This window comes from Squalius cephalus (assembly GCF_949319135.1).
Source record: "Squalius cephalus genome assembly, chromosome: 8".
Lineage (NCBI taxonomy): Eukaryota > Metazoa > Chordata > Actinopteri > Cypriniformes > Leuciscidae > Squalius > Squalius cephalus.
The window spans coordinates 5,200,275-5,215,601 of NC_137129.1; the positions used below are offsets into that span (position 1 = coordinate 5,200,275).

The following is a 15,327-nucleotide window of genomic DNA, read 5'->3' on the forward strand; positions in this document are numbered from 1 at the left end:
ACAAAAGTCTGAGTCAGATATACAAACAAAAACACATCTAGAAGCAGAACACAAAACATGAGCATTTCGGAGTACTTTTTTACATGCTGAGGCTGTGAAAAAATCCTCACATTAAAATTCCTTCATGGCAAATTTGGATTTGTTTGTCTTGTTGCCCAGAAAAACTATTAAAACATCATGGTGCAATTATTAACTAAAGATTAAATTTTAAAGTCAAAAATTATGTTTTATCAACCTGACCCTGTATGTACAGTAGTAAGTGGGAAAGCACCAGGGCATCGCAAGGATTGACGACTCCCATATTTACGTCGTAATATATACTAAAATATACAGTGTTAGGGAGTTAATGCATTACAATATTGCACTACTTTCTAAAAAAAAGTAACTAACTAATTGAAGGTAATGGGTTACGATACTTTTGCGTTACTTGTTCTCACCTGGGCTAGGCTTGCTTATTTGTGTTTCAATAACAACAAAAGCTAATTTTTTTGCAAATGTAAAGGCCCTTTCACACCAAATGTGAAATGAATAAGCCTCATGCTGAAGGAAATGCGAATTCACGTCTGTACAGTAGAGGTCAATAAATGAGAAAATAAAATAACTTGCGTTATTTATTTGAAAAAGTAACTCAGATATTTTGTTGTGAATTTAAAAGTAATGCATTATTTTGCTCGTTATACTTTTATCTGAAAAGTAATCTGATTACATAACTCAAGTTACTTGTAATGAGTTAACCCCCAACACTTATACAGAAACAGGTAAACTTCACCCCTGCCACAAACAGATATATGCAATATGTGACGACCACGTGCACACGCCACACCGAAAACAAGCAAAACTGGAGACCACATATTCCCAGAGACAATACTCATATCACTGCTGTGTGAAAAAGCTTTGGCATTGGGGTAAGGAATTCCTGCTTTTCTGTTTTGTCTAACCATCACTAGTTTCTCACAAAATATAGTGCAACAGCACTTTATGACAATGGAAGGTAAGACGCTTTTAAACCAATAAATGTTATCCATCTTAAGTCAGCTATTTTCAGTGAATGTGCAAGACTTCTGATACTTTAGCTGCTATTGGTAAATAACTAGAAAATTAAGAAAGTGCAGTAATCTTTGTATACTGTATAATTATGATAATACATTAAAATAATATGATAAGAAATGCAGTATTATGCAGCATAACAAGTTGTTTTGTCCAGATGAAATAACTGAAGCAGATGACAACATTAGCCGCGTTTCCATTACCCTTCAAATTGCGCAAATTGAAATTGCGAATTGAAAATACGTCCAATTCGAAACACGTCAATTTCGCAAAAACTCCCATTTCTCGCAAAAACGTTGTTACGCTCGCATGAGGTGGTTTTTCAGGCAATTCCAAAAAGAAATATTTCGCAAAACTGCCATGGAAACAGTTTTTGCGCATTTACAGGTCACCTGACGTAGAGGACGCGGTGTGTTTGGACAGAATACGAGACAGAGCTCTTTATTAAATTCATATAAGACAAAAGAATTACAGAAATACTGGATTCTAAACCTCAAATCAAAGACCTCGAAGCAGAAATGAGGGAGAAACACCCAGAAACACCTCATATGTGCCGCTCACAAGCATAATAAGGGTCGTTCCTTACCATTAATGCTTGGAAAACACACATACATCTCCTTCGATTAATAATAATGGCTAGTGCAGTGGCTGGGATATAGTACATAAACCTTCCAGCGTCCGTTGCCATGGTTTTTGGAATTGGAAGTTTTAGTCGCATAACATCGGTTAATGGAAACGCCGTCATTTCGCAATAGTTTTTTGTCGATATTTAGAAAAAAAAAAATCGCAAAAGTTTTGCGCAAATCTGAAACGCGCCTATTCATTACTTAAAAATAAGGTGATTTTTATTTCTTGAAAATGTGACTTCATAATTGTGATTTTACAGAAATGTTTTACTCAAAATAAAATAATTTTAATTTCACTAAGAAATTGCTAGTAAATTTCACAAATAATTACAAAAGAAATGGCAAGTGGCACATTAAATTAACCATCGAATTCTGAAGTAGAAAGACAATGATCAAATGTTGACAAATGTACTCCAATAATCTGCATTTTTCCATATTTCCAACTGTGCCTATTTTATTTTATTTTATTTTATTTTGCTTTGCATGTATGGGTAACTGACAAGCAAGTGTTTTAAATGTAAGCAGCTTGTTGACTTGTACTGGAGAGATGTGTGGAATCGTTCACCAATTATCTGTAATTTTCGCAGCAGATCTCAGCTGGAGGTTTTGTAGCACGCATGAAGAGTTCAGTCCGTCAGCGTTAGAGCGAATAACTGCCTCTTCATGCAAAACAAACATACAATCCATCCCCAATAAAAAAAACATAGTTTATTTTATTTTACAGCCAAAGCAGATTGTTTACTAATTTATATTCTGTAGCAAATAAACTTATGTTTTCCTACATATTGGTCATTAACCAAGAAGGTTTATGTGTCCACTGACTCCTCAAAGAGTGAAAGGGAATGTGCTTCGACTGTGGCTGGTGCGACGGATTAGATTCTATGAGGAGAGATAATCCTATTAGCGAGGGGTCTTATTGTAGGGAGAGAGAGACACGCGGTTAATATTATGGATGTATATGTGCTGTACATGATCCTGCGGTGTGTTTGTACTGCTCACACTGTCGGGATCACAAGGTCGCTGAAGGTGAAGCACATGTATGGATCTGCGGGAGTTTAGGAATGTGTATAATCTTTCCAGGACCCGAGGGGTCCCACTGTCCTGCCGTCCGAAGACCAGTCGAGACTGATAAACCCTGCCAACATGTGTGGTGATGCAGCCAACAATGGTCTTGGATTGAGAGATCCACAGTGCCCTTGGAAAGGCTGTGTTGTCTGTGCTATGAAAATACTAGAGAGAGAGAGAGAGAGAGAGAGAGAGAGAGAGAGAGAGAGAGAGAGAGAGAGAGAGAGAGAGAGAGAGATGCAAAGTTCAAACTCACCATAAATTACAGTTCTCTTTGTATGTTGCTCCTGAATGAAACCTTTGGCCATTCCTTTCACAAGAACCTGAAATCAACAAACAAGCATGATTATGAATCAATCTGCAGGTGATAAGAGGAAGAACAGTGGCTGACTACTACACACATACTATACATTTGGATTAAAACATTAACATTTTATGCATTTGGCAGACGCTTTTATCCAAAGTGCCTTCCATTGCATTTCAAGGTACACATTTACATTCTTATCAGTTTCTTGCTTTCCCTGGGAATCGAACCCATGACCTTGGCGTTGCAAGCGCCAACGCTCTACTGTTTGAGCTACAGGAAAGCTTTAAGAAAGATCTTTCTTTCATTTATGTCTGATGTAGACTTCAGTGCCCGGCAGAGGAATGTTTCCTTGGCTTTCCCAGAGACTCTGCTGTCGTCATGCCTTGACGAGTTTAATCAGAGGTTTCCACATTGCCTGTCTAGAAGTGGGCAGGCCATCTTTCCTCTTCTCCTAATACACCAAGTACAACTACAAACTACAGTAAGTAAGTATACACTTAAGAGGAGCGTGTGCATATGCCAGACGGCTACATCCGACTATCACCAAACAGACACGCGCATACAATCTCATTGCTAGTAAGCAAGGCCTTAACCATGTCTTGAATGTTGGCAGGGGTCTTTTATTTAAAGGAATTAACTGATTAAAGGATTGAAAGAGGTTTAAAGGAATGAAGAAAAGGGAATAAGAATTGAAAAAGAATTTCTAGGCCTAATTGTAGTTGTGAATTAGCCCTAATAAATGTAACTTTTTTTTATTTAAACACATTCATTTTTTTTTTAAGTATGCACACATTCACACTTATTTTGTGTGTCTAATATGTCGAAAACACAAAACGTTTCTTGTCTCGTCACATTAAGTTATAAATGACATGAATCAAGTAAATGATAGCATATTTTCAGTTAAAAACGGCAAGATTTGATTAAAGTTGAGTAGTTTGCATCAATGGATATTACTGTCAGTCATTTAACATTTCTATTGTGAAACTGTTTTCAGATACACTTTTAGTCAAAGCCACTTGAAGGAAAGCCTGCAAGATTAGCAACAACAAAAAAAAAAAGCGTAACGTCGCACAACTCTTAATGAAAGGCAATGACGTCAATGCTGTAATGTGATTGGTTATCAAGGCACACGTGATCCACGTTAGCCATTACACTTTCTCCAATGGTAGAGCCACAGACCCTCGTATATCCCAATAATAAGACCATCTCTGGTTTAGCTACTCACATCTTACCATACACACTTCCAGCGTTAATACGCTTTAATACACTTGTCCCTCCCAATGTCTATAGTGGTTACAACCCTGTCTTGAAGTGAAGTGTGTGATTTCTGCACCATTAGCAGCACCAAATAGAGTTACATAACAAGAAACTTTGAAAGATGGGAGGAGGGCTTGAAACTTCTGTGGAAACCGTAGACAGGGTTAATAAGTCATTCCCAAGTTTTAGGTAAATAATGGCCAAGTTGAACGAATTCGTCCCTTTGATTTAGTTAAATCATTGTCTGGGAACAAATTAATAATTCATATGAACAAATTCTTAATTTATGTCCACAATAGCTAGTTTTCCCCATAACTTTTTAATAAAACATGGTCACAATTGATCTAAAATGAGGAAACACAGGCAGATAATTCATAAATCGTGGCCGAGAATTCATAACTCATGAATCACAAATATTATATGCATGATTTACAAGAGCCAAATTTTTTAGAGGGCCCTCACAAAAGTGTAATACGTGACATTTCCTGTTTGCTTCCTTTAACAGCAAAGTTCAGGAAGACACTAGGGAAGAGTTCGGAACTGCGTGTTCTTGTTCTAATTTTACAATTCTGTGGTCCACACACAAATTGCAAACATTACTGAAAAAATCACTTGCGTTTATTTTTTGTTCATCTGTAAAATTACAGGTAGACGTTTTTTAAATGTTTAAAAGATTTAAAAGGTCACGCTTTAGCCCTAAGTTCTTCAAAGAATATAGGAAGCATGAACTATCAGATGTTATTTTAACTGTAAATGAAAGTGGCTTTTCCAGAGAAAACATTTACTGAGATTTAGCAACTCTCTCAGTCTGAGTAATGCTGAGCTGTGATCCGTGAAGTCATACCTGCCCTATAGACATGTCACATGACTGTCGCTCCTTTGGCAAACACACATACCTGTTGTGATCCCTCCCTTCCCTCCTCGTACATTACAGGCATTCTTTCTGCTGACCTCCATTCACTGCTCCCTGCCTTCCGCTCCCCGTCCTGCTCTTTTCATGGGAATGCCACTGTTCTCTTCCCATCATTAGGTTCATGACTGAATATTTAACACCTCAGTGGCACTACACTACCACAGTGAGGACCATGAAGCAAGAACAGCAGGAAAACATTAACAGGGAAGAATGTGGACTTAGTTTTCCATCATGTTTCTAGAAACTATAACTAACCTTTTCTTAACGTTGTAGACTTCAAACATTGGCTGGGGGCCAAAATTTTTCTCTTTGCATACCGATGGATTTGATTTGTGACTAATCCCCAACCACATATCCTTTCTATAGGAGAACATGATTGTATGTCTTTTGTCATGGAGGAAACTAAAACATTATTGGACTTTTAAATAAAATTTATGAAAAATATCACAAGTAGTCTGTGTGACTCACACACCATATTTCAAATCTTCAGGATACGATATGATAGCTTTGTTAGAGGAACATACTTCTAAATCTTGATATTGGCCCTAGATATGCTCATGAGAGAAGCAGCATGAACATGATGAACAAATCATTCTTTTGAGTCAAAACTCTTCAATGAATGAATTCATCTAGTTCACAGAAGTGGTGTGAATGTTTTGCTCATGAATTCGAGTTCTAGTTCTATGAAAATCGCTTTCAAAGAAAGTCAGTTCACTCAGAAGGCCATAGCCAAGAGTGACCTATGACCCGAAACTCGACTTGTGTACGGCCGTTACTGAAAGCCAGTGATTATAGTTTATAAAGTTGTAAATATGGATATTTTTCTTACAAAAATGTTTTGTTTTGCTCCAGAAGGCCTTTATTAATACCCTGGCGCCATATGGATTATTTTTATGATGCATGGATGTGCTTTTGTGGGTATAAAATCTCAGGTACCATTCACTCCTATTATAAAGTTTGGAAGAGCCAGGATATTTTTATGTATAACTTTGATTGTGTTCGGCTGAAAGAAGAAAGTCATATACACCTAGGATGGCTTGAGGGTGAGTAAATTATGGGATGATTAAAATGCCTGTGTGAACTAACCCTTTGAATTTTTTAATTAAATTAGGGGAAGTTTTTTTTTTTTACATTGATACTATATAAGTCGTGATTGACAGTTATTAGAAATATGACAAAGACTTTGCCACTATTGGCATCTTCCCAAAGCCTAAATCCGAATTAGGAAAGGCACAGAAAAGGAATTACGCATTCTACAGAGCACCTAAAGGGACACGGTTACATTACAGTAGACTACATCAGATTTCACTTATCACGTGAAGATAAGGAGTGATGACTGGGAGATAGGGAAGATAAGGAGAGATGACTCACAGGACGATGTCACTGCTCCAGGGCTCGCAAAATTTCAAAATCGCTGGTAGCCCTTCGGGCAGGCACTCTTCAGATTTTGGTAGCCCGAAATGAATTTTACTAGCCCATATAAAAAGACTACAATTTTTAATGTAGAATATTTATGAGTCAAAACAATGAATCAAAAACTTTTTCAAAACACAAATATCAACAAATATGCATCTGGTAATAACTGAACTGAAATTTGTGTGACCAGTATGGAACATGAATCAGTCTGTGTCTGTGGCTCAGCCCCCAATGAGGGTATGATAAAATAAAATAAAAGTAACTCTTTAGTTTAGGGTCTAATACTCACTATTAACTAGTTTCATTAACATGGAGATGGCAGGGCTTTTTCATCACTGAGGTCCTGAATGTGAGATATGCTAGTTAGGGGGGTTCGGGGGCTCCCCTGAGAAAATTTTGATTCCTCTGATCTACATATGTGCATTTTAAGATGTTTTGAAGGGCAAAAAAAATTGGATAACAATAGCTTTAAAACCATGTAAGTGGGCAGCTGATTATTTTTCTCTCCTTATTTTTCGCATCACACTCCAATTCTCTTTGTTTTTCTCTTGCTCTGTCTCTTCCCCTCCTAAAGCTGAGCTTTGACTGATATAGGCTTTTCATTTTTGTCTGTCAGTGAAGAAAGTTAACAAAGGGTCAACTGATAGGTTGATTTATGAATCATTTTCTCAGACACGTTAATTTACTGAAAGCTTCTAGGAAAGCTAGGTAGCCTAACTAAGTTTATTAAATTCATTCACAATATGTACACATTCATTATTGATCTTATTCTTAATACAGGGCCGTAGACAGGGCTTTATAATCAAAGAGGTCCTACATTTAAAGTTATTAGGGGGTTCAAATTTTTTATTTCTCTGATATGTCCATTTCAAGATGTTTGAAGGCCCAAAAAGGATAAGAAATAGCTTTAAAACCATGTCAGCGGGCAGTAGATGATACCTGCTCTCACTTCTTATCCACTTCCGTCTCCTCATCTTGCCCTGGTTCTTCCCCACCTAAAGCTGAACTTTTTTTAATTTACTGAAGGCTACAAATTGTATATTAATTCTCAACATGTACACATTCATTATTATTCTTGTGCCTATGATGAAAATGGCTTTGTTAATGCTAATGTCCCCTCACAATGACAGTAAACTAATTATTAGTCACATTACAGGCGTATTTTGAGTTCAAAATGGCGAAATTAGACAAAAGTATATTCATTTGCCTGATTATTTTTGTCATTTGTTTCACATTTATGACCTAAAAAAGCTGTTAAATATGAAATGTTTAGTTTAGCTACTTACATCTTATCTCGCACTTGACCGTAAACTGAAGCGAGTCGCTCTGCTCAAATTTGCGCTCACCAGCTTCTTGTGAACATAAAGCCCGCCTACTTTGATTTGATTGGTCATCTCAAATATTCTGACATTGACGAGCACCACCGACCAATGAGTGACAGACCAATGAGACTCAGATGAACACACGCACACCCTGTTCTCTCTCTTTCTGACGTGCGCGCCGCTGCGGATTGAAGATAAATAACGCGCTGAATCTGATTATAACAAGACTGAAGCGAACACTATTTCAGATAGCCCGTCGGGCAGGCCGGTTATGCATTTTGGTAGCCCGACTGGAAAACACAACGCCCCGGGACGTCGGGCAGGCGATTTTGCGAGCGCTGTGCTCCCTATACAGAGTATGCGTGATTGCAAAATGGAAAGTGAAAGTAAAAAGTGAGTGTGCATTTCAAAAGCGAATTATTGATAACGGCTCCCTGATGCCCGCAAATTATATATAATATTACCAAACTATAATTATGAGAGAACGCAAAAGCATTGAAATATATATTTTTCCTTCTATCTCTCATTTTTCATTCATCATGTCCCTTTAGGGGCTCCGTAGTATATTCGGCTTCGGGCACATCCCTAGCTCCTACCATGGGAGTAGTAACTGCTATGGGAGGATACTATACTGGAGGCTATACATAGGCGTAAGCGGTCGATAATATGCATATTTCTTTTTGAAGTTTGAAAGTCTCAGTCTCCATTCTTTGTTGCATGGAAAAGAACAAACAACACAGTCTTCTTTATGTTCTCATTCAACTTACTGGGAGGGTATGGAGGATTTGTTCCCAGGCAGTGGCTCCAGAAGTCAGGACAACAGTCGGACACGGTGCGGTTGCAGAACAGGTCACAGTAACAGATGGTGTCCAGGTACGGGACAGTGCACTGGTCGTCTCGGCCGGGGCAGCAGCCTCCTCTCCTCTGGCAGTAGGAGCCGAAGGGGTCCCGGATCCCCGTGCGGTGCAGCGGGCCGGCCAGTTCTCTCCTAGTGCGGGACTGAGTCCTCGCCGTCATTCCCTCTTCTGACAGCAGGAGGAGCGCTGCAACGGCGGCCAGCATCAAGAGCTTCAACATTGCTTATCTTCTATAAAGAAATCAATATAGCAAAACATCAGCCATTAGGGTCAACTTGCAAATCAAAATTGAATTCAAAGCAACATTACGCTCCATCATGCTGCAAAAAAACCCAACAGCAACGATATAGATATGATTAGAGCAGAAATAACATTTGAGTGAAAACAGAAATGACAGATACTGGAAACAGAGCTTTAATGGAGTGCGATTCCGAACGGCGATCATTTGTTTTCCACTTTCCTGAAACACACTGAACTCGAGGCCATGAGCCAACAATCTGCAATATAAACAACACCGATAAACAGACGTTCCTCTTGTTCTTATTTTAATAACGCACTCATCCTGCAAACACAATCACAGCACAGCGGTAGATGAGCACAGACAGAAGTTAGAAAATTATTTTCCACTTCTATTGAAACTTCTACTTGAGTTTCTGTGGGTTGATCTATATGTTGAGGTGTGCATGAGGGGTGCGGTCATGTGACTCAGGTCTCAAGTTACTGTAGACGTCCATCAGTCTTTATTTACTTGCTAAATTGTCCAGGAAAGACTCACAGCAGTGACTACTGCAATGTAAATATTGTCTTACACTAAAATTATTCTTTCCATGCAGAGCACACAGGTCATTGCCCACTAACTGCATTGTCTATATTTGATCTCACTTGAGACATTTTGTCACGTTTATAATATTTGAGCTATGCGTGAACAGATATTTGCAGCACAGTTATCATGTCAACATACTTGGCACCACCATGGATCACATACTGAGCAGTGCAGAACAAAAAAAAAATGTCTGTGGAAAATAAAAATTAACCAAAACATTACATAATCCACTTGGAGTGTTTACATTTACACAGAAATCTAGAAATGTGCTTCAAATTTGATTCAACATGTTCCAAAGCTGGATGTAATTGCTTATTTATTGTGCCAGAATAATTGATATTTTGCGTTCATGATGCTAATCCGTTAAGTTACCTGGTTCTCTTTGAAATTATTTGAGGAGAAATGAGGATTAAACTATAAAAGGCCAATGGTAGCTGCTATAACTTTACACTCTTGCTTAATCACTTTTAAGTTGTGCTTTGTATGGAAATGTCAGTTTAAGATGGATGTCACTTTAAAAACGAGTGATTTTAAAAGGAAATTGGACCAGTTTATCTTCATAAGGCAAGAAATGACACAGAAGCTGACATGGTGGAAAAATGTTACTATCAAACTAATGGAGACAAAACTTATCATTGTTACGGAAACAGCAACTTCCTGTAGTCAAAACCAAAGCAGTCGCACATACAGGGTAAGACTCTTATTAAGGCTGTCCTTTAAAAAGAAATTATATCAAATAGCACATTTTCATGTTTATTTTTACACAAAATGGGCCTCATGAGGAATATGCATATGTGTATTATACATATTATGGTAACACTTTATTTTACAGTGTCCTTGTTACACATGTTACATGTACTTACCATAGTAATAACAGTAAATTATGCATAATTACATGCAACTAACCCTCAACCAAATCCTAATCCTACCCTAACCCTATAGTAACATGTAGTTGCTTAATAGTACTCAGTACTTAAATATATGATTACACTGTAACAATGACACCTTAAATAAAGTGAAACCCATATTATTTAAGGATGGATGGATGGATGGATGGATGGATGGATGGATGGATGGATGGATGGATAGAAAACAGTAAGATCCTTCAGAAATCATTTTAATATGATAATTTGCTGCTCAATTATTATTGGTGCTTAATTATTAATAATGTCAATGCTGAAACAGTTTTTGCTTTTTTTTTTTTTGTTCAGGATTGGTTTTTTTTTCAGGATTCTTTAATAATGAAAATTTCAATGAACAGCATTTATTTGAAACAATTTGTAATACTATAAATATTACTTATTAGAATGATTTCTGAAGGATCATGTGACACTGAAGACTGGAGAAATGATGCTGAAAATTCAGTTTTTTTGATAACAGGAATAAATTAGACTTCTACATTTAATAATATAGAAAACAGTTATTTTAAATTGTAATAATATTTCACAATATTTCAGTTTTACTGTATATTTTTAATCAAATGAATGCAGCCTTGGTGAGCAAAATAGACTTCTTTAAGAAACAACTAATGGCTTTAGAGTTAAATAGCCTTTTTTTTTCTTTAAGTCATTGTTTGGGGTGTCCTTCCTCCTCTTCCTCCTCATTTAATTGATCAAAAGACTTCACTTTCACTGATCCTCCTCCCTGAGAACAATATCTTGAGATCACACATAATTGCGCTCAAGCTGCCATGTGGTCTCGGGTTAAAAAGAGGAGAGCCTTGACAAAGACGAGGAGGCGGCGAGCAAATGACAGAAAAAGCATCATTAATTACCCAATCATCCCACCGGGCACAATGTCCCCCATACAGACAAAGAACAGCCCCGGAAACAAAGTCCACTGCTGTGCAGTTTTCTGCATGACTGTGCCTTTAGCGGACCACAGCTCAGCCTCAACACTGAAACATATGGCAGCAGTGTCGCAGTGCCATTACTAAGACACTCATTGAGTGAAAGAAATGTTTGAGCCCGCTGTCATGGCGATCAGTCCAGTAAACACCAGTAATGATGCTTCGACAGTGATCTGGATATTTCAGCTTTTGAAAGCTGGCTGATGCTCGCCTGTTTCCTCACAGCGGGAGTGTAGCATGTAGAGACGTGTTGACTTCTACATCACAAACAGCCCGTAGGACGATCTGATGTGCAGCAGACAGTAAAACACAGCTACTACACTGAGAGTCTGCCGTCTGACACATCCCTTCCATCGAGACTAACATCAGTGCTTTTGATCACACCTCACATACATGTACAGGTGGTTCAACACAACAAACAGAGCAGATGAAAAATACAAATACAGGAATTATTACCTCCTCTCAGTCTCGTCTGATGGATCTTCACATTAAGTTTAACTTTAAACATCAACCTGTTAATTATTTAAATGGAGCTTAATATTTCAAAGTACACCATTATGATTGTAGAATGACACGGCATGGACTTTGAGAGCGGGTCAAGAAGCTTTCACATGCAGGATTAAATAACATTAGATAGCAGACAGAGGAGACTTTATAGAGGTTTCCATGCATATCAGAGGTGACTCAGGTTCATGAGCTGTCAAAGAGTTCAGCGCTTGAATCAGACACAACCTACTTATGATTTACACAGGGACGTCGTTAGGCCTATTTTAGGGGGGCTGAAGCTACCCCAAAATGTTCCTAAGCCCCCCTAAATTCGATTTATCAATAACCGTATCCTCATTCATATTTAGACGCAACAAATGATATATCCAGCTACAAAAAATAGCTGAAAAGTCGGAAGTTGGACAGAAGTACAAAGAGTCGCTCTCACGCATTCACCGTGAGACACACGCAATTGACACTTTTCACACGCCACACATCCATTTTCTCACGCACAGAAAAATCGCGAAGCAAAGAGGATACGGAGGCCGACAGACAGAGGTTACTTTATGATATAAAAGAATCTCAACTCTCAGATTCTGTCAATTTTATTACGAAATATAAACAATACCGTTTTGGCGTTTGTAAATGTTATGTGACAGATCCCTAGCGCACGTGAACCGATCATCTCTACAAGTTAATAGTAAAAAACACAAACACTGTTGAAAGATACAGTAGTAGGCTACAACTTACCGAAATGTATATTCCTCATACATAATATCGATCAATCAGGGGTTTTTTTATCAGCGTGAAGAGGTCAATAACATAGCTGGAGAACAATTATGTCACATTTACCTCAGGAAAGCCATTGGCAAGAAAAAAAAGAGCTATAGAGAGTATTTTGCTAAATATGTGTTCTATATTACATATTTATTATATTTTTACTTATATCATTAAATAAAGTTGTTATTATAATAAAAAAAAGCATTATATTTAATTTGAGTCATTTTTAACCTTAAATAATACTACCAGCTGATAGGGCTCTCTGTATGTTTACAGCATTAGGTGAGTTGTTTTTTTCTTGAGAAAAATTAACGCCTATCTTGAATAGGCCTACCTAATATTTATTCAAATGAGTCAATATTAAATCAAATCACATATAATTGAATTGAATCGAATCGAAATAATAAAAAAGCGCAGCTTACCAGAAATTTTACCATGCATCATAAAATTTACATATAATTTTACACTTATGCTATACTAAAGCCTGAAATAGGCACTTTTTGTGACAGCATTGTAACAGTATTCTTATGCTTGCTCTGAATATTTCTGACTAAGTTCAACAAACATTAAATTACTTATTCATAAACTTAAAAAAATAATTAATAAAATGTAGGTGTGACGGGGTTGAGACTAGGGTAACAGAGTTGAAGATGGTAACGGGGTTGAAGAGACAAATACAGCTAAACATATACATAGTTGTTTTTTACTCAAATTCACGGTAAGATTTTCTATAAACGCAAGTTACAAATACCCTGGGGGCTAAGCCCCCCCTGTCTTCCAATAGTGACGTCCCTGGATTTACATGTATTGTAATACTGGATATAGACACCAGTGTACGCTTTATTTCGATGGTCCACTTTAGACGTTCTGCTAACTATAAGTAACTTTACAACTACATATCAACTTATTCTACTAAACCTAACAGTCTACTAATACTCAGAGTTAGTTGACATGTTGTAAAGTTACTTATAGTAGAATGTCTAAGTGAACCATCGAAATAAATTGTTAGCATTATTATGCAAAAATATATGGTTTTGTACATCAAAAATTATTATTTTATGACTTTGCAATGTAAGGATCATATTAAAGTAATAAAGTATATAAACATTCAACATATATTTTTTTATAATTATAGGTTAGGCTTTCAATGCAACACTTCATTGGCTTGAAAAAGGTTCAAGACTGATGTAGAATATTCTAGATTCAATAGCAGTAGAAGTAAAATGAGTAAAAATGCTTTACATTTCATAACTTTAACTGCTTTTACTTTAAGAAACGACATCATTGGAACACGTAAAGAGAATAATGAGTGTCGTACTGTAATCGTACTGTAACTACGCACCTGTCTGACACATTAGAAAGGGAGGGAGGAGGTTACACAGAAAAGCACAGGATTTAAATAGCTGGAGAAACAAACAAAAATCCCCCACCTTGTTTAGTGAAATAAAATCCTTCTTCTGGTTGTATCCAGTGAACAAAATGTGAGCAGGTCTGTTTCAGCTACAGGTCAAAGTAGTGAACACAGTCGCACACACACTCTCTTCAGCCTCCAGTCTGGCCTCTATTCACTCTCTATATAGAGGCAGGACAAGCCCTCCGACCCAACCCTCCTGCTTTTCCCTCCTTCTTTTACTTTCTGTCCCTCTTTTTCCCTCCCACACACCCAGACACAACACACACACACACACACTGAGCTACTTCAGGTTAAACCCCTTTCCTGGAGGTTTTTGACTGCTTGTGTCACTTATCTTTCCATGCCACACTTTTCCTGTTGGTTAATACATCACAGATCATTGTGTTATTCGTCTAACACAATACAACACAATTCTTTATTTCTGTAGCTATACACAAAGCTCATTCATGTCTGAGGTACTTATTTCAATCACCACCTGCTGGTCAGTCGGACAACTACATTTACGATTCAAGCTACTAATTGATGGATTACCTCAAATAAAGTTTTCAGGAGTAAAAATAAAAAATTAAAAAGTGGAAAAAATTATTAACATAAAAAAAATATTAACATTGCTCAGAACTGAGGGAATATCTGTGTTTATAATACTCAATATCAGGAGTTGTGAGGCACATGTCCATGCTGATATATCCTGGCAACTAATCTTGGTTACACAATTTGACACTCATTTATGCAAATGTTGCAATTCACTTTACAACACGAGCTGACATGCCCTTTACAGCTTTGACAAGAGGATACATTATAGTACATGGCCTCGCTGGTCCAGATATATAATCAGCTGAAAACTTTTTTTTTCCTGTATAGTGTTCTTGCAATGTGTTTATCAGAAGTGTCTTTCCAAAATTAGACATAAAATGAATATACAGTAGCCAAAAGTGATGTCTGGAGGGGATATTTCCTTTAATGACCCTACACGTTTGATGAAACCAAAATACTGTATAAGGAAAATGTGTTATATTTTTTAAATATTTAAAAAACACTAAACTTGGTTACGGTATTTACCTGACCAAATTATTTGGCAAATAAAAGCAAAAATTAAAGCTACAGGTTTTATTATACAATGCAAAAAGTGCATAGACAAACAAAAAACTCAAAGGAAAAAGCATTG

At 37.1% G+C, this 15,327-nt stretch overlaps 1 protein-coding gene across 1 annotated transcript in view; it reads right to left on the reverse strand.

Moving 5' to 3' along the window:
• tinagl1 (tubulointerstitial nephritis antigen-like 1) overlaps positions 1 to 14,326 on the reverse strand; it is a 36,071-nt gene extending 21,745 nt beyond the window's left edge. Inside the window, exons 1-3 of the mRNA XM_079878207.1 lie at positions 14,179 to 14,326; positions 8,721 to 9,040; positions 2,995 to 3,061 (exon numbers count right to left, since the gene is read on the reverse strand). Of these exons, the coding sequence (XP_079734333.1) occupies positions 2,995 to 3,061; positions 8,721 to 9,030 (377 nt within the window). The 5' untranslated portion in view covers positions 9,031 to 9,040; positions 14,179 to 14,326. The remainder of the gene's footprint in view (positions 1 to 2,994; positions 3,062 to 8,720; positions 9,041 to 14,178) is intronic.
• Between the last annotated feature and the right edge of the window lie 1,001 nt (positions 14,327 to 15,327).